This window comes from Argentina silus, assembly GCF_951799395.1.
Source record: "Argentina silus genome assembly, chromosome: 22".
Classification (NCBI taxonomy): Eukaryota; Metazoa; Chordata; class Actinopteri; order Argentiniformes; family Argentinidae; genus Argentina; species Argentina silus.
In genome coordinates this window covers 3512112-3537111 of record NC_139676.1, presented here as the reverse complement: position 1 = coordinate 3537111, position 25000 = coordinate 3512112, and the positions used below count along the sequence as shown (strand labels likewise).

Here is a 25000-nt window from a genome sequence, read left to right as displayed (position 1 = left end):
AGTCACTATTATAAGCACAATCAACATAAAGAGGTTACTCCCAAATGTGTCCATATAGCCAGGGTGACAGACGGGGTTGAAACTGGGGTCTCCCGTGTGGAAGACCCAAGTGTCTACTATTTGACCAAGAGGACAAAACACACACACACACACACACACACACACACCTGTGATGTGACCATTGTGCTCCTTCAACTCGTGGCTCTTCACCCACTGATTCCCACTCTTCTTGTAGATATGGACTTCATGGTTGTTGGGACTGATAGCGATTTCTAGCGGGGCAAGATAGACAAGCTGAGGTTAGAACTTCAGACTGGATGATGTGCAGACTGAACCGGAGCCTAAGCTGGCGAAGTAGCCGGACTCTTGTGACACGACTTAGCTCGAAGTTAGCATGCATAGTACACGGGCAGATCATGTTGATGCTGGTCTTACGGGTTCTGTCGCGGTTCCAGGCGTGGCAGGTGATGGGTTCCAATAGAAACTGGTGCAGAGACATCCTGGGTGTGGTCCGTCACTGGCGCTGGACTGCACTGGGAGAAAAATTCCCATATGAATAAGAGAGGACACGGCTAACTGGCTAGATAGCTAGATAGCTAGCTAGCTAACGAGTAATTGCCTAGCTTATGTATGCTTTAATTCTTAGCTTACATAACGTTATGGTCAGCAACTACGTTACTGCTAACTACACCTGTAAACGCACTGTTGCACGGTATACTCGTGACCCGAGGCAATAAAAAGCGTTTTACGAGTCAACGACGGAGCTAGCTAGCTGTCACTGAGGTTGACAGCTACGTCAGCTAGCAAGACCAGCCAGGGCGCTGGGGCTCGCAAATACATTTCGCCGGTACGCTAGCTAGCTAGCAAGCAAGCTATTAACAGTGCTGTTTCACTTCTAACAACATCAAAATGTCAATTCAACTCATGGTCAAGCATGTTTGATAATTGTTCACTTAGCGATCACACATTAACGAGTCACGTTGCTATTTCATGCTCTCGTCGTAAAAACAAGGCCCCCCCCTACTCGGAATCAAGCCTCGGACTTTCCTAAGAACCCTGGGCGGATACCTGCGAACGACCGACACAGTTCTATGCCCGTGTCATTCTAGCTGACGAGCTTACCTTGGTTTTTTGACAGATACTAAGTCTTTTGTCTTGTTCTCCTCAATTTGGAAACGAGAGCTAGGTAGGTAAGGAATGGACTTGAATTCGCGGACTCTGGGCAGTCAACACGAATTCGTCCAGGAATGTAAGGGGAATGTCAAGAGAACCAGGAAACGACGGGACACATTCGGTGACGGTCGGTCGGTAAACCCGTGTGTGGCTCCGTTAGCTTAGCATCTACATTCAGATTGGATGACAACCCGTCCCGAGTATTTGGTGTTGAACGCTGCCCCTAGCGGTAAAGAGAAGGAGTGACACGCCTTTGACCCCTGCGCTTATGAACTACAGTCGAGAGGTGATCACGGAAAGGAACAAAGCCGCACTTGTGGTGCGATTCTCCTCAATGCACATCACAGAATATGAAAATCCAAGATAAAGTGGGTGTCCATCGTCATCCAATCATGGCTCCAAAGCTCCCGTGGGTTGAGGTTCGTGAGGGCGTGGGCGTTCTCAGACACACCTGTTCACATCTGGCTGATGATCCAAGGTGATGAGTTCATTGACCAGTGGGAGGAGGTCCAATCAGTCAACCGTCCTCCATCCACCTGCCACAGGTGAGCCTCATAGCAGCATGAAACCTCTCTGAACACACACTCACAATACCTATGGAATGTTTGTGTATCTTCCGAGTTGAGTTTCCACATTAGGTCAGTTATTTGCCTATTCTAAGTATTATCTTCACAATGTGCTCAATTGTAGAAAGGGCCAGAACAACGAGCAGGAGAGTCCACTCCAGTCAGTCAGGTTTCAAAACTGTTTGGTACTGAAGATCAAATATAGGCTTGAACAAACAGTCCTCTGTCACTCTCATTCGCACAGTGTGATAGCTACCACACTCACAAAGCGACACGTTCAACGTTTCTTTACCTTCAGATATCCAATAATGAAAATGAATTCAGCATCAAAATCAGAGGAGGCCTTTCCAACCCCACCACCCTACTTCATGCCAGGTGAGACCCATTCATTACTCATTGTAATGTATCTCCCTTTGCTCTGTTCTTCCTACTATAAGAATGTTTCTTCTCATCGTCTGCCTGCCGTCATCTCCACTGATGTGTGAAACAGCGGACAGATGTCTTAATTGAACCATGAGTGGCCTAAAATAATTCTGTATATCCTGTATATTTTTATTTGACTGTTACTGCTATTACTGTTATTTACTGTCATTACTTTTAGTGCTCATATTTATGTTTACTCTTATTATACTGTGTTATTGATGTTGTAGAGCTGTTCTGCTTCAAGCATTTTGCTGCATTGTATATAATGTCAAATGATGACAAACTTGAACTTCCCTGTTTCGACATCACATATCGCAGTTTTGAAAGTATCTAAGTTCTCTCCATCACCTGAGATTTTCACCAGCCACCCACGAAATAAACAAAAGACATCTTTAATATCCATTCAAATTAATATTTTATATGCAAAGCTGAACGCAATTGCATTTTCATTCCATTTCTTCCTCTACAATGATGACCAGTTTAGCCAGGCCCTCCCTGGTTTAGCAGAAATGCAATTGCGATGAGCTCTGCTGTGTTGGGAGTTTTCCACCGTGGCTTCGGGTATAAAGTTAATTTGTATGAATATTATGCTGCCTTTTGGATATTTTGTGGGGCAGGTGAAAATCTGATGGAGAACGATGATGGATACTTTAAAAACTGGGATACGTGATGTCGAAACAGGTAAGGGGGCACTCGTGGTTGAATTATATCACAAGCAAGCAACGTGACGATACTCTGTCTCATGAAATGATTGTTGTGTTGAAGCTAGACAGGTGAAAGCTAAATAGTGGATATCTATGAGGACATTTCTTTGACCTGTTCAGTTCTTGCAGTTGAAGGAAAGAAAACAGGGAGCATAAACCACGTCAGACTATTGAAATGCCCTCCATGTCTTTGTTTTCAGGCCAGATTAATTTAGACAAGGATGTGAGGATCTACCACCTTCACACCCCCTACAACCCTCCACCTTCCACTGGAGGGGGCTGTTCCATCATCAGCCAGTCGCCCTTACCTGGTACACACACACACACACACACACACACACACACACACACACATCGTTTAGGATAATGTGTGTAGACTATATTTGATACTTACCATCTCACACCACCTCCTCCCCAGTCTCCGATTCCAAGTGCACCACACCCTCTCGAAGCCTTCTTGGAGTCGAAATAGTAATTGCTTTCTCCGTCTGTAACGCAGGTTCTTCTTCGAGTGACTCCTTTTGTCTCCCACCGCTCCCCCGTCCTACCCCTTTCTCTCCCACCGCTCCCCCGCCCTCCCCCCTTTCTCTCCCACCCACGTCCTCCCCCCTTTCTCTCCCACCCCACCCCTCTCCTCCCCTGCCCTCCCCTCTATCTCTTTGTAGTATACGATGTGGTGACTCCCGCCAGGCCCAGGTTTGTGAATTACGAGGTGGAGCTTGGTCGTTCTCCTGGTCAGACCACCTGTTCCTCCTGCCAGATCCAGGTCATGACTGACGTCACCTACCGCACCGGCACATTCGCATGGCTTATGTGCCTGGTGTTCATCCTGTGTGGGTAAGCTAATGCAATCAAACACACCTCTCTGCCTTCTTATGTGGGTCAGAAAAGAGACAGTCACACATTTTACATTGATGGCATTTAGCAGACGCCTTTATCCAAAGCGACTTACAACAAATACATGTGTTTAAGTAAGTGAATCATCTATCCGTCAGTCCTCATAAGATAAAGTAATCAATGCTCGGACCAGGGGCCGTAGGCAGTCACAATGCTAGAAGAAGGATTTTTTATTTTTATTTTTATTTTTTATTTATAACAGGAGAGAAACTTGTACAGGGGGGTAGTGGGGGTGAAGAGGTCTTTAGAGATGGGTCTTCAATGTATGCCCCAACATGAACACACACACACACACACACACACAGGAGGTATCGATTGACAACGTCTCTTGTGACAGGTTGGTGCTTGGTTGCTGCCTCATCCCATTTTTCGTCAGGCACTTTAAGGACGTCTATCATACCTGCCCTCGCTGCGGACAGGTCCTTGTCGTCCATAAGAAGACTTGCTGCTGAATGACCTCTGACCCCTAACACAGCCTAAACCCCCTAATCTAGGATCAGATTACCCCAGCCTGTAAACCCAACCTTATCCATTAATGGTTTTAAGAGAATATCTGAGTCAGGACCAGTTAGGGTAGGCTTCTACCTACTGTACTGTACTCTCCCCCCCCCCCCCCCCCCCACACACACACACACACACACACACACCTTGTATGGTTGATATTGATAGTGTGTGATGTAACCTTTAAAAAGAATGTATGAAAAGTATGTTGTTTTAAACCTGCTTTCTTAAGACTTTAACAACAATAAATAATGTTTTTAAATGTACCCGTTTGCTTGATTATTCACAAGTGTGATCTGTGTCTTATTTGAAATCCATTAAATAACTGAAATATATGATGACAATATTATATAGCCCATCATACACATTATGCTCCAAGCGCAACAGGAGTTCAATGGATCTTTTCCCGCAATTTTGGTCTCAAACTAATTGGGCTTCTCATGATCAGTGACTGCATGGGCTACTTCAGAATTATGGCCTGTTTGGATGTTCTCAGGAACTCCAAAAAATGGGCACTGGGAAAAAGAAACCCACTTGCCTGCTTAATTTACCACCTGTGCTGTAGTTGTGCCATTTCTGGTCTTTATTAAATGTTATTTTTTAATAAAGACCAGAAATGGTGATAAAGAAGATAAGAGAAAATAATATTAATGACAGCAACGCTGGTGTGAATGTGGAGTTAATTAATGGTTGAATTAATTAATGGTTTTTTTCCGGTGGCCAGAAATGCTGAGTGAAATCACCAAGGATACACGACTAGTCAGTCATGAGGCTTCTGATCTGAGGATAATCTATAAATGAATGAAAGCGCATTTAATTCACTTTACTTTAAAGGCACCATATGCAGGATTGCTCCCTTTTTTCACTGCAATGGGAATTGCAATGACAATTCAGGATACTCAGACAAGGCTGTAGATTAGATTAGATTAGATTAAACTTTATTGTCATTGTGCAGAGTACAAGTACAGAGACAACGACGTGCAAAAAAGCAGAAAAGTGCAGTGTGAACAGTATATACAGGTAGTGCAGTATATGGGCAGTATGTAATGTCAAACAGGACGTTTACTATGAAAAATCACCAGAATACATGTAATAAACGTATTTGCATGCAAAGCCTTCTGTTGCTTAGGTCGGCTTCCAGCACTGAGAAATGCTTGCGGCTCCCAGCCAGTAGAGTAGGTAGCCAATGAGCCACACACACGCACAAATCGCACGTTACACACCCACAGCAAGTGATATTCTCAGAAACCTCCCGAACATTTTGGAAAAGCATATTCAAGGCAGGTGCATGTACTGCCACAGACTGCCAATGCATCTTCAGTAATGATTCAGCATGGCTATTTAGTCACATTTTCAATGGGAAAAAACCTACATATTGCACCTTTTAAATGAATGTTGAAATGTGAGTTTGTGCTACATTGTTGCTCTGAGATAAAAAAAAAAAAAAAAAAAAAAAAAATGCATAACCTCATTGAGACCAGGCCTTCCTAGTTCCGAAAGCCTCGGGAAATCCTTTGCAGAAAGTAGCTACAAAGGGGTGAGAACCTGTTTGAAATGAGTGACGCTTCGCGACACGTCAAACCAAATACCTTGCTTGGGCGAAGCTCCCAAAAAAAAAGAATTCAGTGTTTTCCAGGTTTTCTTCCATTTTCCGCAATGTTGCAAGCTAGCATAGGCAACAACTCTCTGCAAAATAGTCCGGTCGGAAAAGACAACACACATAACAACAATCAAACATTCTACAGGCATGTGGGGGAGAGTTCTTGGAATGTAACATCCAATGAAACTGCGAGCCCATTCTCCCATCGCTCCATCTCGTTCAATCCAAGACAGATTAGTTATTCTAAAATTCTCCAGACCTCCAAAGAATGTGTGAGAACCATGTGATTAGGAGGTACGGCTACTCGAGTATAAAATGCATATTTATTATAAAATGCATAATTCAGTCCGACTTTAGGTGCAGAATGTAACATTTCGCCTTGGTGGCCAAAGGTGTCAGATTTCTAGCAGACATGCAGTATCCTGTTTGGCCTGATGAGGACCAGGTTGTAGAGGAAGCTAAAAGCCAGAGTTTTAAGCACAGAAAAAGCCCTGAGTAAGCACTGTTGAAGCCTGGTAGTGACTGGAACAGCGATTGGTCTTGAAGATGGTGATGGTGACTATTGGGGATCAGAGGTGGATGAGTGTGTGTTGTAGATAAGTGGATATAGCATGCTCTCAGTGTAGTCACTAGGGGATTAGCAGCAGATATCTTATTTTAGTTCCTTGATCCTTTAATTGAATGAGTGCTCAACAAGGTCAGATAGGGACAACTGCAATACAAGTGTGTGTGTGTGTGTGTGTGTGTGTGTGAGAGAGAGAGAGAGAGAGAGAGAAAGAGAGTGCTGTATGCACACAAAGGTTTATAGGCCAAATGTCAATTTGAAGCTGCTTGCGTGCATCATAGGGACTGAAGTGGAGTTAGTTAGAGTCCTTCACGCCTCACACCGTGTGTCTAACAGGATTCCCATGCCACGCCCTCCCATCCTGGCATAAAAAGCAGACCATGGCTTCCGCTCGATTTCCATCGTGACAGTTTGAGTTTGACGGTAGATGTGCATGCAGCAGTCGCAGGACGGGTATGTACTGACCCTGTATGGCGGAGGACGCCACGGAGTCTGCGCCCCTCTGTAAAACCGCTCTCTCCAAACCCTTCTTTAAGCAGTTCACGCGCAAAACTGAATTCCTGTCATACCTGGTTCTGTGTGTTGTGAAAATGCCGTTTATCCCTCCAGTTTCTATTACACGCCCGCGCTCTGTGTGTGTCCCGGGGCTCACCGTTAAAGAGAGAGTCGTTAGCGCGTCATCACTGGCACCGTTCAACAAAGCAAAGGGCCCAATCGAGGACCAAGCTAACTCTGTAAAGGACCGGCTGGCCTCCAACATAAAGCAGCTGGAGCGGAAGAGCCAACCGAGGAGCCGACTCCCCATCGGGAGAGGCGCGGCGGGCCTGCGCGTGGAGGGCAGGAACCCCTGGTTCCCGTCACAGAGACTCCCGTTGACATTACCGGGTGGTTCGTGCGGCAGCAGCAGCTTCCTCGCGTCAAGCTCGGGGGAATCTATGACTCAGTCGACTCAGCAGAGCGGAAGCCGGGACTCCCCGCAAAGCTCCACGGTGAAGAGTGACCCCGAGCCGGAGGAGAGGAAGGAGGCTTGTTTCACGCTCACACTCACCCCGGATGCCGTGCTCCTGCTGCAGCGACGGAGCGCCGAAAAGCAGCGCGTGCCCAAGACCGGCACCAACACAGGTGCGCTCGCAGACCCCCGACGCAGGCGCGAAAACAACCTCTCCAAGCGGCCTCCGGGCCACCGGGGGAACAGTGTACCAAGCAGCAGAGCCGTTCATAACAACAACGCCGTTACACCGGGAGACATTAGCTCTTTGGTGAAGATCTCGCTCCTGAATGAGCGGTACAAGTATGATGATGTGGAATACGAGGAGGATGGCCCACCGGACGAGCATGTGGTGCTGAAGTGCACTGCGTGGCTGCGGGGGCTCGAGAGCACCCCGGTAACCGTGGGCAAGAGCACGAGCCAGAAGGGTTTTTGACCCGGCTGAGAGAGTAAGCCTAAGGGGAAAAGAGACACACATTTTGAACGTTGGATTGAACTTGTGCGTTTTGGACACTTTTGGTGATATAATGGGGATGACTGACGCCAGCGTGCCCGCAGAGACATGTCTATGTTAAACAGCTGTAAGATGTGTCGTCTATGAAATGTGTGTTTATTTATTATATTTCTGTTCCCTGGCCTGAATAGCGTATATCTTTACGCACGGCCTGTTGGGTGCCATGGTGACCATTGCACTATAGTATACACGAAAATAAATGTGTGTTTGCTTTACGTTACCGCTGCACTTTAAGACTCCAATTGCTATGGCTGGTTAAGTAGGTTATGTTGATTTGTACTTAGAGTACTCTAGTCACTTGACCTGTTTGCTGAATTGGGAAAAAACTGCCTTGTCAACATTAAAGTTACGTTCTGTCATCTCTGATCGCTCACTTTTGTCTGGTAAACCATGGTAAGCCGTGGAGTTGGGAGTCGCACTGACAGAATGAGCTTATGATAACTCATCCAATTAGTGGTCAAGTGAGATGCACATACTGTGTGTGTGTGGGGGGGGGTGGGGGGGTCGACAGAGACAGACAGACAGACAGACAGACAGACAGAAACAACAGACTGAGATTCAGGTAAAACTGTTTTAGAAGCATTTACTGCAAATTTGTTTGTTAATTGATTTGTTTAAATACAAAATCATTAGAAACAATCAGGGTGTGTGATACAATTATAAAAACGTATTGTTTTAGCTGCTACAAGGTCAATCTCTTTATACATTTACAACTTCATTCGGGCAATGCGCCCCCTGGTGGCGACAGTGTGCATCACTTCCAACGGTTGACCCTGCGCAGCTGCACGTAGGCCAGCACCATACAAACAGTTATGATGCCCAGCAAGGCCACGTTGTTCTGCCAGAACCCCCACGTACTGTAGTCAATACCCTGACCCCGCAGGTAAACCTCCCCTGTTATTCTGAGAGAAGGAGGGAGGGAGGGAGGGAGGGGTGTGGACAGAGAAAGGGGAGATGGTCAGAGAGGATACATTTGTTTTGTGTGCTGCCACTGGATGGTGCTCTTGGTAGAGAAATAAAGCAGAGAGAAGGGGAGAGAAGAGAGAAGGCTGGGTTCTGATTCCAATGGTGTTTCATCAATGAGGGGAGTGAACAAGTGCACGGTTGAGGGAAAAGAGTAGGGAACGGAATTGCAGCCCGAGAGAGTACCTACGTGATATTGTTACCGTAGAACACCTGCCCTTTCATTTCATTGATGGTCACAGCCTTAGAGAGTAGAGAGAGAGAGAGAGAGAGAGAGAGAGAGAGAGAGAGAGAGAAAACACAACAACAAAAATACCTGTTTCAAAATCAAGCACATCTTGACAAGCATAACTGGAATTCCCGCTCTTTTCCATACTCTTCCCATCACTTCAGTTTATTTTAATCTTATCTCTCCCACCCCTCCCTCCCATCCCCCCCCCTCTCTTACGTTCAGTCCGTAGCGGAAGATGCTGATCCATTTGAGCCAGGACAGCCAAATGAGCATCGAGTTGAGATTCACCAGGAACCCCCCGAACACCTGAGAGATAGGAAAATAGGAAAAAAAAAAGATTTCACTTGTTTTTAATTTTGTGAGTTAGCATGCGTGACCGCCTGTGTGTGTGTGTGTGTGTGTGTGTGTGTGTGCGTGTGTGTGTGTGCGTGTGTGTGTGCCTCACCATCATGAAGACGAAGGGCAGGGCTATGAGGATGTTGGCCATGGCGAAGGAGGAGCAACTAGCACTGACCAGGAAGGCCAGACTGACCCCCCCGAGGCTGACCAGAGACATGGTCAACGCAAACAACAGGAATGACGTGAACGCTGGCTTCAGACCTGGGGGAGGGGGGGGGGGGGGGTGAGAGGGAATGGGAGGGGGAGGAGGAGGAGGAAAAAGGTACACAAAAACACATGTAAGGTGGTGATGGTATAGTAATATTACACAAGTTTTATGTTAGTTATGTATATTTGTGGCATGTGTGTGTGTGTGTGTGTGTGTGTGTGTGTGTGTCTCACCCATCATGTAATAGGCGATGGCGGAGAAGATGAAGATGGGGATTATGCGGTTGGGAATGAGGTCAGCAAAGACTTTCGACAGGAAGTAGACCGAGGTACGATAGTATCCACTAGAGTTTTCATGACTGGAACACACACACACACACACACACACACACACACACACACACACACACACACACACACACACACACACACACACGTAAAGAGTTACGGTTCAACACATGAAGGTCTCATGTTTGCAACAAGAATACACACACTAAATATTGATAAATACACACACATATACATGAACACACACACACACTCACATGAAGAGAGCTCTCTCGTTGATGAAGAGCTCCACTGCCGAGAGGTTCCCAAACACCATGTTGATGATGAGGAAGAAGAACGCTCCGATCCTGCAGACAGAGAGATAACGAGAGGGAGGGAGAGAGAGAGAGGGTTTGTGTATATCTGTGTGGATTATCTGTGTGTTATCTGACCTTAAGAGGAGCGTGGGTGAGGGGACTGGTGATAGGGGGATTGAATGGGGCTAAAGGACAGGCCAGGTAGAGGAAGCTCCCTCACATACTCTCTCTCTCTCTCTCTCTCTCCCTCTCTCTCTCTCTCTCACGTGTAGGGAGGTGGAAGGTAGTCTTGAGATTAGAGAGGACAGCTAGCAACCGGAAAGTCGCTGGTTTGATGTGCCCTTGAGCAAGGCACTTAACCCCTGTGCGTGCGTGCGTGCGTGCGTGCGTGCGTGCGTGTGTGTCTCGGGGGAGTATGCAAAAAGCCACATTTCTGTTTCCCTGTGTCATGGACAATAAAGTACTTTTCTTCTTCTTCTTCTTCTTCTTCTTCTTCTTCTTCTAATTAGACTGACCGGTCGATAGATACGTAGATAACAGGGGAGGCTGGTGGAGGTAGAAATCGGAGGACGGGCTCATTGTAATGCACGGAACAGAATGTGTTTGACACCATTCCACATTCCGTTCCGTGCGTTACAATGTACCCGTCCTCCGGGTTTCTACCTGCACCAGCCTCCCCTGCTGGAGGGATAGATACCTGTTCTGTAGGGCCTCAGGTAGTGTTAGGGGCATCTGGAAGTAGATCAGTCCCACCAGCAGGGCAAAGAAGATGTTGAGAGCCATCTGGGCGTACGACGTCTGGGGGTTCCTAAGAGAGTTCAACACTGTCCTCGCACACACCACCCTCATCTACAACACACACACATACACACACACACACACACACACACACATCACACACACACACACACACATCACACACATGTTAACACGCACATGTACACACCTATTGATCAAGAGTTCATGATGACCTTGTATCATAAACCTAGTCATAAACGTGATAAGTTATAAACTCTTGATCAGATCACATGACATGATATGACGTATTATATAAGGGTTAGATCCAACCAAGCATTATGACTTATGGCCGAGAGAGCATTCAAAACTGTGTTAAAATAATCATAATCCAGGCCAAGGTCAAGGTCTCTTCACTATTCCATGTGAATGATCACTGCGCACAATACCACACGAATAATTCTCCCTCCTCAGGTTTACCTCACAAAATCCACTTCCACCTCCATTGTAACCTGCACCAGCACAGCGAACCCATTCAACCCTATTAGAACCCATGCAATTCGGTTTGAGTCGCGGGTGCATCTGCTATTCTCTTGTCAACACTAGATTTGCAACACAGTGGGAACAGTCACATCTGGTGAAGCCAAGCACAGCCAAGTCAACGCCACGATGTAGAACACCCTCTCTTGTGTCATTGCTTTAATATGGCCGACGATCTTTTCTACAACTCTCAGCCCATATTCAAAAACGTTTGGCTCTATAGGTTTTGAAACGACATTTACATTTACATCTATGGCGTTTAGCAGACGCCTTTATCCAAAGCGACTTACAACAAATACATTTGTTTAAGTAAGTGAATCGTCTATCCATCGGTCAGACCAGGGGCCAATAGACAGTCACAATGCTAGAAGAAGGATTTTTTTTTTATTAACAGGAGAGAAACTTGTACAGGGGGGACTCTCAGGTCTATAGCTTCTAGAATTCTACCCTCTATAGGTTCTAGAATGATCACTTCAATAGGTTCTAGAATGATCAGCTCAACAGGTTCTAGAGACATTTCCCCTGTCCTAAACGTCTAGGAGGGTTTCACCTAGCAACAGATGTGATTGGCTGTGGGGAATTAGACGGAGCTCTGATTGGCTGACCTGGTAACAGAAGGAGGTGACATAGTCGATCTTGGCTGTGCCTCTGTTGCCCCCCTCGTCAGCGGCCCAGGTCACCTGGTCCAGCTCCTCACACATACGTTCATACAGAGTCGACTGTCTGTAGCGCAGTGCCAGCGGGTTCTTGTCCTCCGCTGAAGAAAGGAAAGAACTAAACATTCCCCACCATTGCTCTGGCATGTGGACTAATCAGTTGAGTGTGTGTGTGTGTGTGTGTGTGAGTGAGAGAGAGTGAGAGTGTGTGCATGTACCTGCATTGAGTGACTCCTGTGTTGACTTGACCTCTCCATTAGTGATGTCCAAGAAGAAGTCTGACGGGTTGTTGAATGGTTCACACTGATACCCTACATGACAAGACAAGACAAGACAAGACAAGACAAGACAAGACAAGACAAGACAAGACAAGACAACACAACACAACACAACACAACACAACACAACACAACACAACACAACACTCTTTCATTGCAGTCTTCTTCAGCCTTCGCCAAAGCATGCCACATACAACACACACATACATGCATACATACAAACACACAGTACGAGAATCTCACAACCACAGCTGAATGTATCAGTTGAAAAATGATTCCCGGCAGGAGGTATCACCCCCGTTGCCCTCTCTCCTTCCCTCCCTCCCTCGTTCTCCCTCCCTCCCTCCCTCGTTCTCTCTCTCCCCCTCTTACCCAGGTCACTGAAGTAGCCCAGGGTCTTGGCAGCCAGACCAGCGTAGACCACCTCTCCTTTATGCATCAGTGTCAGGTGGTCAAACTGGCTGAAGATGGAGTACCGAGGCTGGTGGATGGAGAAGATGATGGTCTTACCCCTCTTAGACAGCCTGACACACACACACACACACACACACATATACACATACACACACACACACACACACACATACACACACACACAGAATAATTAAGCAGTGTGAGTGTGTACGTTTGTGTGTGTGTGTGTGTGTGTGTGTGTATGCACATTTGCATGACTGTGTGTGTGTGTGTGTGCTTGTGTCACGTGGGTCAGCAAACACACATGCATACACAGAACCATTGAGCAGTGTGTATGTACATGTGTGTGCGTGCGTGCGTGTGTGTGTGTGTGTACAGTATATGTACCTGTTCAGAAGGCAGATAATAGAGTTAGCTGTGTTGGAGTCCAGTCCAGTAGTTGGTTCGTCCAGGAAGAGTAAAGAAGGAGAGGTGATGAGTTCCATACCAATACTGCATCTCTTCCTTTCCCCTCCAGACACACCCCGCAGAAACTCTGTCCCTATCTGAACAAAGAGAGGTGTTTGTGTGTGTGTGTGAGTGTGTGTGTGTGTGTGAGTGTGTGTGTGTGTGTGTGTATGTGTGCGTGCGTGTGCGCATGTGTGAGTGTCCAAGTGTATATGTGTGTGTGTGTGTGTGTGTGTGTGTGTGTGTGTGTGTGCGCAGTACCTTGGTATCAGCGCAGTCCTGCAGCCCCAGGTCTTGTATGACAGTGGCGATTCTGTGCTGTTTGTCTGATACAGAGTACAGCTTAGGGTCCAGACGCAGGTTACCACTGAACAACAGATTCTCCTTCACCGACAGAGTCCCCATCAGAATATCATCCTACAGAGAGAGGGGAGGGAGGGAGGGAGGGAGGGAGGGAGAGTGTGTGTGTGTGTGTGAGAGAGAGAGTGAGAGAGAGACAGACAGTGAGGTTTTATTGCTACTATAAACCAAGGTCACACAGTGTATCACCATTATAAACCTGACACTGGGCAACATAACATAACAGCAAGAGCCATTTCATCATTTTAGTATGTCATAAGACACTATAACAAATATACAGTGCCTTCGGAAAGTATTCAGACCCCTTCACTTTTTCCACATTTTGTTGTGTTGTAGACTCAATTTAAAATGGATTCATAATTAGCGATTGATTCCTCTGCAAATCAGAGACCCTATAAAAACAAAGATATTAATTCCAAAATTACATGGAACTATTATCCTTGCTTTAAGATGGACTCAATTCAACTGATTGAATGATTTGTTGATGACGTTTTTGCATTTTAGCTAACTTTAAGAGTGTCATAGCAAAGGGTGTGAATACTTATGTACATGAGGTATTTCTGTATTTTCAATTTGAATAAATTTACTGAAATTTCGAAAAAAACTGTTTTCGCTTTGTCATTGTCATGCCTGGGGTATTGTGTGTGGATTGATGGGAAATGTAATCCTTCTTTAAATTGAGTCTACAACACAACAAAATGTGGAAAAAGTGAAGGGGTTTGAATACTTTCCGAAAGCACTGTATTTTATAAGAGCAACCAAGTCATCGAGGTTGAATATACTTCTGTGACCCCAGTGCTCCCTAGTATCATGTCACTCAGCAAACAAAAATATGTTTTTAGGGCATTTCTGCTTTATTGGGATAGAGACAGTAGAGATTGACAGGAAGGATGGGTGAGAGAGAGAGAGTGCTATGCCACTGAGCGCCCCCCAGCAAGGGCCATTTTATTCAAGTGTCCTTTTTTATGACACAAGTGTCACCATGATGAAGGCTTCATATGAGCACTCATTGGCTGCATCTTAACCCTTTTCCTGAAGTGTGTACTTGGATTTAAAAGCAAAGGACTTCCAGCATCTCCCCTACACCAGTCCATTTCTATACAAATCCATGTGTGGGAGTGGTAATGTGCACACCTCATGGATTGGGAACCAACACAAGATAGGCAACAGTGTTTGGATTAAGTGGTCCTCTGTGGCTCAGTTGGTAGAGCATGGTGCTAACAATGCTTAGGCTGTGGGTTCGATTCCCGCTGGGACCATATATACAGAAAAATTAATGCACTCACTACAATGTAAGTCGCTAAATGGAGTATATTAAATGAATATGATCATTATAATGGTCATGATGACCTTTGTGCACCATGCTGGCATCTCGGGGTCATATAACCTCACCTGCACCACGTAGGCAGATATGAGCCTGAGGTCAGCGGTCACGACCTTCCCGTCCACCAGCACCTGCCCCGAGCGGAGTCCTGCTGGGTCCTTCCTCCCCGCAATCACATCCAGCAACCTGCACAAAGAAGAGAGAGTGTGTGTGCATGCACAGATCTGTTTGTATATCTGTGTGTGTGTGTTGGTGTGTTATCCTGTGACTTACGATGTTTTTCCACTTCCTGTTGGCCCCATGATGGCGTTCATCCCAGGTCTCATGATGCCGCTGAAACAGCCAATCAGAGAGAGATTGATTCATTTCAGGTAGCACAGCAAGTCACAAGGATGCAACAATGACTTAACTCTCAGATAACAGTGGTACTAAGACAGCAGCCAGCACACACACACACACACACACACACACACACACACACACACACACACACACACACACACACACACACAGACTGACAAAAAGGGATTGATTCCATGGCATTAAATCAAACTTTATTTATATATCACATTTCATACACTGACACAATACAACGTGCTTCACAGGAAAAATAAATAAAAACAGAGAGAGAAAACTAGATGCAACAGAGCATAACAGCCATGGGAGTTCAGCCAGTCAGCAGAGGACTGTAGAGACGTATGCATGGTAGATCATCAAAGCTCAAATGTCATAAAAAAAAGGATGAACCACTGTAAAATGATTAGAGACTAAAAGCACCCGAAGTAAAAGCAAGCCTGAATGTTTGAAGATGTCTTTTAAAAATGGGGCTCAGGGGCAAAACGACTAGAAGCTACCTCTCCATGCTTCTTGGTCCTAGGCTTCGGAACTGTTAAAAGGCCAGAGCCAAAACGACCTACTGGGTACATACCTTAAAAGCATACCTGTCATGTATTGAGGTGTGTGACCATGAAGTGATTTATAAACCAATAAAATGATATAAAAATCAATTCGAAAACGAACAGGTAACCAACGCTGAGACTGGTCTTTGTCAGGACTCGTGCTCCTGCATTCTGTATGGTTTGCAGTTGAGCAATGGCTTTCTTTGGTAGACCACACAGGAGAGCGTTACAATAATCAAGCCTGCTAGTAAATAATATTGTCCTTTACTCTCTCAGGTTGACACAGGTTAGCAATGCTCCTGAACTGATCAAAAATATGTTTTAGTCACATTCTTGATATGGGTTTCAAAATGAAGATCTGAGTCAATGATGACGCCAAGGTTTTTAGCCTGGTACCTGGTGTAAAGTGCTCGCGTCTTGAAGCATGCGGACAGTTTCTCTCTTTCGGCTTTTTGCTCCAATGACTAGGACCTCTGTCTATTCTTGGTTGAGCTGGAGGAAATTCTGTGACATCCATAAATGTATAACTGTGAGAGATTTCACCAAGGAATCAATGGAACTGAAATCGTTGGGTGAGACTGGAATGTACAGCTGGGTGTCACCTGCGTTATTGTGGAGATTCATATTGTGCTTCCTGATGACACTGTCGAAGGAGTAACACGTACAAGCTGAAGAGTGCAGGCCCTAACATGGAACCTTGAGGGACCTCATGACCATAATCTGAACCAACAGAGCGGAGCATGACCATACATAGTAGTATAACCAGTCAAGTGACAGTGCCCCACCACAACAGCTCTGGATAAGATCACTGTCATGTCTGGACATCACATCCATAATCACACACTGATAACTCATACATGAACATATAGAAACAGACAAACCAATGCAAAGATGCATTGCATGTATGCAAGGAAAGACAGACCTATATGAAGAACGCATATACAGCCATAGACATGAATGGAGAAGTTTACATTGACACATACTGTCCAAGCAGACATATCAACTCTTTCTTCTTCCTCTTTCTCTCTATCTCTCTCTCACACACCCACAAACACGCTTCTCTCCAATAGACATACAGAGATAGACAAACACAGTAACACACACACACACACACCTGACGTCCTTTAGGATGTATTTCTCCGGGCCCCTCTTACGACATGGCCCGCGGCTCTCTCTGACGCAGTAGTGCAGCTTACTAAAGGTGACGGTCGGTCCTCTGTCTTGGAAACACACTTCGGGGTCTCCCTCCTCCTGGGGGCCCTTCACCCCGGGGTCCCCTTTAAACATCCTCACAGAGAGAGAGAGAGGGGGAGAGAGAGGAACAGAGAGGAGAGACAGTCAGCAACAGCTTCAGACAAGGTTGAGAGAGCTAGAGAGAGGGAAGTGATGTGTAGTCACTAGTTAGAAAGTACAGCCTAAGAAGGAGTATAAGAGACAGGCGGTAGGAGAGGAGAGAGCAATGCTACTGTGAGGGTTGGACTCTGTTCCAAGCTCAAGGCTGTGTATCTCTGACCCAGCAAGGGTGTGGCCACGCCTAATTGGAGGGCAGGATGGTGAACTTTGCCCCCCAAGCGTCCATGACAACGAGAGACCAAGGTGGCACGTGCAGCTGCACATATCTTTGTCTACTGGTGTTTGTGTTAGCAAAGCATGGTGAATATCCCCATCATCATCATCATCATCATCATCATCATCAGCAGCAGCAGCATCTTCATCACAACAACACTATCATTATCTTCCTCGTAATCATCATTGCTAAGATCACCATCATCATCTGGTTCATTATCTATCTGTCTATCTATGCTTCAGACAGTCAGTAGCCTAGAGTGGACAGTGAAGCTAGCCTACTGGCCTGGTTACGCATCCATACTAGTTGCTGAAACTGAGCTGGAAAGGACAATGTGAAGGAAAAATATCTGAACCAGTGCAGTGTGGTTTGAGTTGGCTCTGTGTAAAGCCCCTAATACTATACTACTACTACAATTACTACTACTGCTACTACTACTACTATTACTACTGCTACTACTGCTACTACTACTACTACTACTACTGCTTCTGCTACTACTACCACTATAACTGCACTACTACTACTACTACTACTACTATTACTACTGCTACTACTGCTACTACTACTACTACTACTACTGCTACTACTACCACTATAACTGCACTACTACTACTACTACTACTACTACTACTATTACAACTACTATTACTACTGCTACTACTACTACTGCTACTACTACTGCTGCCACTATAACTGCACTACTACTACTACAACTACTACTAGAATTCTTTATCAAAATGTCTTTAACATCAATCATCTCTTTGTGTTGACAATCACGGTTTGTTGGGTGCTTTCTGTCTGACCCAAAAGGAGCAGCACACCGCCCCCTACCGTTCATGAAACGATATGACAGCGAGGGGCGGGATAAACGTTGTTGTTCTATGACGTTTTTTTTAACGCCAATAAAGCTTCGAGGATAGCAGAGAAAACCACGCCAAAGAATGAAGGTGGCCAATAGTTATTTTGCATGGTAGAAATATAGGCGGGGATTGGTAACAAGCATGGTTACGTGTTTTCAAGAAATTCTGAGTCGCTGTCGACGAATCCTCCAGTTTGTTTGGAACCGGGCGCCGACTCGCAAGCGTCAGTTACCCAGCATTGTCACTATGCGGATCTAACGACAGCTGTTTTGAGCGTTTCGACAGTGACCTAGATAGGTAGCTACCAATAAAGTAATACTAACGTCTTTAATAATAATATTTAAAAAAAACAAAAAACTGATATAGTTTACACGCAACGACAATAGTACGTGAGATTATTATGGAGGAGAAGAAGGAGGAGGGGGAAGCGGAGATCCAGGAGCACGGTCCCGAGCACTGGTTCTCCAAATGGGAGCGGCAGTGCTTGGCCGAGGCCGACCAGGAGGAGCCCAGCGAAGAGGAGACGGAGCAAAGCCAGCAGAAACTCTGGCACCTCTTCCAAAATTCCGCTACTGCGGTCGCACAACTATACAAAGGTCCGAATCTCTTCTTCACTAACTAGCTTGTTAGCATTAGCCAGCTAAGCTAGCGAGAACTGAGGCAACAAAGGGCATTTTGCTAACGTTAGCTTGGTAGCTTGCTGTTAATGAGATTAATCGCGTTGTTGTTCTAAGTTTAGCAAACCATTTATTACACGATCTTCTTCGTCACAGTCTGTCAGTTGTTTTTGCTGACGGGGCAGATTGTTAGCTCGCGTTATCTAACTGAATTGTATGAATCTGTTTGTCATCATTAGCTAACGTCAACCCCAGAACCAGCTTGTCAACACCACCAGATACCTTAGCATACTAGCCACCTCAGGCCAGTGCCAGCTAAACAGCAGTGACCAGAAACATTATGCGCTAGCTAGCCTATAATCCTAAAACATTCCAACAGGTTGGAACTTTAGGCTCTCATTAAAAGCCTCACAACATTAGCTAGCTAAGTGAAATGTTTTTTGTCCAGCTTTGGTCGCAGAGTAGACAGTCGGCTAACGCCTTTAGCACTGCTCAAGAGGAACAAAATGGCGAAGTACAAGCAGGGAGGAGTTCCTCGGGTGAAAATAACTCTTTGCTATTTACGACCAAACCCTTCTGTTATCTGCTGTCACAGTCTGCTCAGCGCAGACGAACACATGGTATTTAACCCCAGCACTCTTGACCAAGTTAATGGAAGGTGAATTCCAAATATGCTGACAATTATGTAGAACAAAATGGCGAAGGGGATTAAGCCACATCCGAATTGAGTTGTTATTGTAGCCTGTCCTGTCTTCAAATCGAGGTTGATTTGCCATGCCGTGAAAATGGAACAGTACAATGAATGTGTCTTCTTGTCATTGTTGTAACGGGACAGTCTACTCCCTGATACACTTGCTAACGTATTCCCCCCCACCCCCCAACCAAAACCACTATTGATAACTCAACCAGCTTGATATAACTATCGCTACTTGACCACAGTGCAGTCTCCGCATAAACACACAAGTCAGTTCAGACAAAATGGCGTGGCGCAGACAAGCCTGCAAGTTGACAGGTCATGTAAATAAAGTTGGTGATCCAAGGTCTTTCCGGCCTCAGACACGACTGGCCACACGTTTTAAAAACCCAATTATAGCACGATATGTTCCACCACAGAGGACTGTTAACACGCTTTAACATTTCCTGTTGTTTTTTTTGTCTGGTGTTTCCAGACAGAGTATGTCAACAACAACAGGGTCTCTCACTCTGGGTCCCTTTCCAGAACGCAGCAACGGCAGTCACCAATCTTTACAAAGGTATGGGCAGCTCCTTCGTCTCCTTTTTTCATATATGTGTGTGTGTGTGTGTGTGTGTGTGTCCTAAAGACACTGCTCGACTGAACCGTTCTGACTGTATCACCATAGCTTTCCTTTACTCAGTGTTGGATATAGAACCTATGTTCGGGTCGGATGGGTATGCCCCTGGCCCCCCTTTTCTCTACTGCGTCTGTATGCATGAGTCTTTTCTAGTTCACCCGTCTGTAGCCTACAGCATGTGTATTAAATGAAGATCGGGTAAGGTATTTCGGGGTGTCTTACGTAACTGCTCTTGAAAGGAGTTCGAACCTCAAGGAAGGGAGAGTTTTATTTCGGACCCTTGGACTCGGGAACCGTTGGGCTACTCTGCCTGAATCTCTTCTGTCCGGTCCATATCAAACCACAACTTAATGCTGTCATTAGCGTTAGCTTAGCTATGATGGTACGTGTTTTCTTGTCTTTTGCTCCCACCCACCACCGCCACATTCTCATTGATTCTCTCCCTCCTTCTCTGCTAACAGAGAGCATGGAGGCCCACCAGAGGAGCTACGACCTGGGCATCCAGTTCGGCTACCAGCGCCGCAACAAGGACTTCCTGGCCTGGGTGAAGAAGAGGAGGAGAAACATCCGCCGGGAAGACCTCATCAGCTTCCTGTGTGGCAAAGCCCCGCCCCCGCGGAACGCCCGCGCCCCGCCCAAGCTGTCCGTCATGTCGCCTAGCCGACCACCGCCGCCGGAGACCAACGGCTCCTCGGTGGAGACAGACCTGCAGCCCTTCAGAGAGGCCATCGCACTGCACGGTAACGACACACACACACACACACGCTCTGTATAATCCAACTCACTCTTTCTCTCTCTTCTGTTTCTATCCCTCTGACTGATATCTCACACTCTCCTTCAAGTTCTCTCAATGATCTTGAGTGTTTTTCTCTTGTTGCTTTGTGTTTAGTATTTTTGAATTCTTAAAGTGTGTAATTCACTACTGAGTGTGTGTGTGTGTCATGGTGCAAAGTGTGTGCAATTCACTTGTGCGGTGCGTGTGTAATCGTATGTAAGAGGTGTGTGTGTGTGTGTAACCCTGGTTTGTGCTTCTCCTTCAGGCCTGAGTGGGGCGATGGCGAGTATCTCTGTGCGCTCTGGAGCCCCTGGCTCCCCAACACACCTGCGAGATGGTTCCGCCCAGCAGCCCGGTCGCCGTAGGAACGGACTCCACGACGTAGACCTCAACACCTTCATCGCAGAGGAGATGGCTCTTCACCTGGACGCCGCCAATCGCAAGAGAGGATCTGCCCAGTGCAATGACGTCATAACAGACTCTCCCACCCATAAACGCAACAGGATGCTCTGAGTCCCGCCCACTAACCCCCCACTCCTTTGTGGCCGATTGGATGACTGATGATGACTGACGCCCCGGCCGGCCAATCAACTCGTTCCCTCCCCTGCCCTCCTGTTGCTTCAAATAAAGAAAAACAAAACAAAAAAGCCACTTATCCCTCCTTCCTTCCCTCCCTCTTCCTTCTCTCTCTAAAGGAGGAAAGCAGGCTGTCGGTGAAAGAGCTGCCTGTCCCCGTTTCCCCCCCCCCCCCCCCACTTCTCTAGTTACCCAGAGACTGGTCACTTCAGTACTGAAGGCTTTAGGATATATTTCCATTCTCTCTGATCGTTCCCTGTCTCAGCCCTCCCCCAATCATACACCAGGAGCTTATCCAGGAGAGTCTGATGTATCAGAATATTGCAGACAGGAATCTAATGCATAGAATTGACACAATCCCTAATTCAACAAGCATGTCTGTTCTTCACAGTAGGTCTCTGTCTGAACGTTCTGTAACGTTTCAGTCTCTTGAATGCAGCCCCACAGGCTCTGTCCCACTGTTCTCACTCTGCTCCCTCCCTTGCACCCTCTCCTTCTGGTCAGAATAGACTGGATAGGTGGGGGTAGGAAGGACGAAACCCCCAGGACTCCATTTTGGAGTGTTTAGACAGACCAACTGTAGGATGGGGAGAGAGTTCTGTTGGGGTCCTGAGGCCAAAATGCCTTCCTGTTTAGTAGCCCACTCAAGCGCCTGTGTCTTTGGCTCTGTCTCTCTCTTCCTGCTGCTCTCTGTGCGTGCGTGTGTGTGTGTGTGTGTGTGTGTGTTTGACAGCAGAACTGCCACTAACTGACTGAGTGAGTGTGTGAGTGTTTGTGTGTCGTGTGTGTGAATGAGAGGCATTAAGTTGGACACGTAGGCTCTTCAACACAAGTCTTTCTGCCGTGTGCAGTTACAATGTAAAGTGAGGTGTGTGTGTGTGTGTGTGTGTTACTCGTCTTTGCCTTTGAGAAAGCTGCTATCTCTGGTTGTTCTGGGACAGTGGGAGGTATGTATGTATGTGTTAGTGTAGGGCTCTGGCACGATCAGCACAATCCTTATCGGATTCATTGTCTTTTTCAGTTTTGTTATTTTAAATGCTTCAGATGTTACTCCTCCCCTGCCCCTCCTGAATACAATTTAGCTCTTTCTGTCAGTAGGCTAACCTTATCTAAAGTGTATATAAACATTTAGGTGCTGGTATGATACATGTGGTACATATTGTAAAAAAGAAAAAGTGCAAAACCATTGAATTGTTAATGTACAATAATGATTCTGGCATTAAAGAAAACAAGCTTTTAACTATGAATGGCCTCCCCGGATTCTACTGCCTCGTGTTTGTCTTTCTAGCTGCCTCATGCTGTCTCACAAAGTGATTACGAAAAGCTACAATTTCTCTGTAGTTTTAATTGCTGTACCGGTGAGAGAGAGAAGGAACCCGCTGCTCCTTATCGAGTGGTTATTGTAAACACGTCTGTGGGTATTGAATTTCTGCGTGTGTTGAGTCGCAGCAGTATCAACGTCAACCGCTGGAGGACGGAAGACGCTACGTGTTCAATGTAAACAAAACATTCAGACCCAGCCGAGCGACAAAATACTCTGCTGTTCTCTTCGCCGCCACACGGTGGCGACATAGTCCGCATTTTCTTCTAGGTCTCCAGAGATCAGTCGAGTTCCTTCTTGGTTGATTAATTTGAAGTAGCACAGCAGGTCACACTGATGCAACAATTGCTTAATACTCAGATAACAGTGGTACTAAGACCGCAACCAGCATGCACTCACAGACACATACACACACCCACAGTGACAAACAGGGACTGCTTCCAGGGTATACAGCCACATTTACAGGGCTAGAAAATGTAGGAAAAAGTAATATGGCTTGAAATCTCACTAAGAGGTGCAAAATTTGGAATTGTGTGACAGTTTTGATGCATAGCAGACCTAGGTCAAACAGCCTACACATGTTTAATACATTAACTTCGCTGTCCTCTCCACGAACCCTCACCACTGGGGTCCCCCAGGGCTCTGTCCTAGGGCCCTTTCTGTTCTCCCTCTATACCAAATCTCTTGGCTCGGTAATTTCCTCACATTGTTTCTCCTACCACAGCTATGCAAATGACACTCAACTCTTTCTCTCTTTCCCCCTTCTGACTCACAGGTGGCAACACGTGTCTCTTTGTGTCTTGCAGACATTTCTGCTTGGATGTCAGCCCACCTTAAGGTCAACCTGAACAAGACTGAGCTACTCTTCCTCCCAGGGAAAGCCTGCCCTCTCCAAGACTTCTCCATCGCAGTAGAGAACTGAGCTACTCTTCCTCCCAGGGAAAGCCTGCCCTCTCCAAGACTTCTCCATCACAGTAAAGAACTCTACTGTGACCTCCTCCCGTACAGCCAAGAACCTAGTGGTGATCCTTGACAACCACTTATCCTGTGTGGCAAACATCACAGCGACAGCACGCTCCTGTAGATTCTTCCTCTACAACATCAGAAGGATAAGTCCATTCCTCACAAGAGAAGCAGCACAACTTTTGGTCCAAACACTTGTGATCTCTCGCCTTGACCACTGAAATGCACTCTTGGCCGGACTCCCCGCCTCCACCATCAGGCCTCTGCAGCTCATCCAGAACGCTGCCGCCCGTCTGGTGTTCAATCTCCCCCAATTCTCCCATGTCACTTCCCCTCCTTCGCACCCTTCACTGGCTCCCAGTAGCAGCTCGCATCAGATTCAAGACCCTGGTGCTCACCTACCGGGCGGCAAAAGGAACAGCCCCTCCCTACTTGCAAGCGTTGATCAGCCCCCAAACCCCTGCCCGATCACTCCGTTCTTCCACCTCGGCTGGCCGCCTGGCACCGCCGCCTCTACGTGGATGCAGCAGCCGCACTACTCGGTCACAGCTTTTCACTGTCCTGGCGCCCCGCTGGTGGAACGAGTTTCCCACTGCTGTCATGACTGCAGAGTTACTACCAATCTTCCGCTGTAGATTTAAGACCCATCTCTTCAGGCTACATCTTAATGGTCCCTCCTAAAGACCTCTTCATCACCACTACTCCCCTGTACAAGTTTCTAGCATTCTGACTGCCAATGGCCCCTGGTCTGAGCATTGATTACTTTTTCTTATGATGACTGATGGATAGATGATTCACTTAGTTAAACAAATGTATTTGTTGTAAGTCGCTTTGGATAAAGGCGTCTGCTAAATGCCATAAATGTAAAATGTAAATGTAATTTACACCTTTGGGACTGTTCCATAGTATTAAACTAAGAATCAGATTGAACTAAATCAGTCACAGTTCAAGTATTTGAAAGCATGTCATATACCAGCATACACAGTATATGACCCAGGTCTGAAGCATAGCAGCAGCCTGTGACATTTAGCTTTCCCCAGGGATCAATAAAGTCAATTCAAATTGAATTCAGTGGTATATGAAAGACAGACAGACATAG

The 25000-nt window shown here is 46.3% G+C and overlaps 5 protein-coding genes across 6 annotated transcripts in view; 3 read left to right on the top strand and 2 right to left on the bottom strand.

Annotated features, from left to right (window-relative positions):
* arpc1a (actin related protein 2/3 complex, subunit 1A) overlaps positions 1–1329 on the bottom strand; it is a 6818-nt gene extending 5489 nt beyond the window's left edge. The window contains exons 1-3 of one of the 2 annotated variants that reach the window (XM_083693704.1): positions 1123–1329; positions 436–533; positions 168–272 (exon numbers count right to left, since the gene is read on the bottom strand). In XM_083693704.1, coding sequence (XP_083549830.1) covers positions 168–272; positions 436–499 — 169 coding nt within the window. In that variant the 5' untranslated portion in view covers positions 500–533; positions 1123–1329. The remainder of the gene's footprint in view (positions 1–167; positions 273–435; positions 534–1122) is intronic. The other variant, XM_083693705.1, reaches the window with a different exon arrangement.
* A 736-nt stretch (positions 1330–2065) lies between these two features.
* LOC310821611 (LITAF domain-containing protein-like) lies at positions 2066–4281 on the top strand. The gene is made up of 4 exons (XM_083693708.1): positions 2066–2114; positions 3067–3177; positions 3532–3703; positions 4101–4281. The coding sequence occupies exons 1-4, from the start codon at positions 2108–2110 to the stop codon at positions 4213–4215; spliced, it is 405 nt and encodes a 134-aa protein (XP_083549834.1). The 5' UTR covers positions 2066–2107; the 3' UTR covers positions 4216–4281.
* A 2618-nt stretch (positions 4282–6899) lies between these two features.
* LOC310822021 (uncharacterized protein) lies at positions 6900–7853 on the top strand (the record flags this gene model as incomplete). The annotated part of the gene is made up of 1 exon (XM_083694310.1): positions 6900–7853. The coding sequence occupies one exon, from the start codon at positions 6900–6902 to the stop codon at positions 7851–7853; it is 954 nt and encodes a 317-aa protein (XP_083550436.1).
* Positions 7854–8672: 819 nt separating this feature from the next.
* Positions 8673–17196, bottom strand: abcg2b (ATP-binding cassette, sub-family G (WHITE), member 2b; the record flags this gene model as incomplete). The annotated part of the gene is made up of 15 exons (XM_083694309.1): positions 8673–8833; positions 9085–9137; positions 9343–9432; positions 9572–9726; positions 9907–10031; positions 10218–10307; positions 10954–11105; positions 12137–12288; positions 12406–12498; positions 12838–12989; positions 13267–13424; positions 13588–13743; positions 15079–15196; positions 15284–15343; positions 17024–17196. The coding sequence occupies 15 exons, from the start codon at positions 17194–17196 to the stop codon at positions 8686–8688; spliced, it is 1875 nt and encodes a 624-aa protein (XP_083550435.1). The 3' UTR covers positions 8673–8685.
* A 1349-nt stretch (positions 17197–18545) lies between these two features.
* On the top strand, positions 18546–22863 carry hapstr1b (HUWE1 associated protein modifying stress responses b). The gene is made up of 4 exons (XM_083693706.1): positions 18546–18932; positions 20123–20206; positions 20728–21006; positions 21307–22863. The coding sequence occupies exons 1-4, from the start codon at positions 18737–18739 to the stop codon at positions 21552–21554; spliced, it is 807 nt and encodes a 268-aa protein (XP_083549832.1). The 5' UTR covers positions 18546–18736; the 3' UTR covers positions 21555–22863.
* The last annotated feature ends 2137 nt before the right edge of the window (positions 22864–25000 follow it).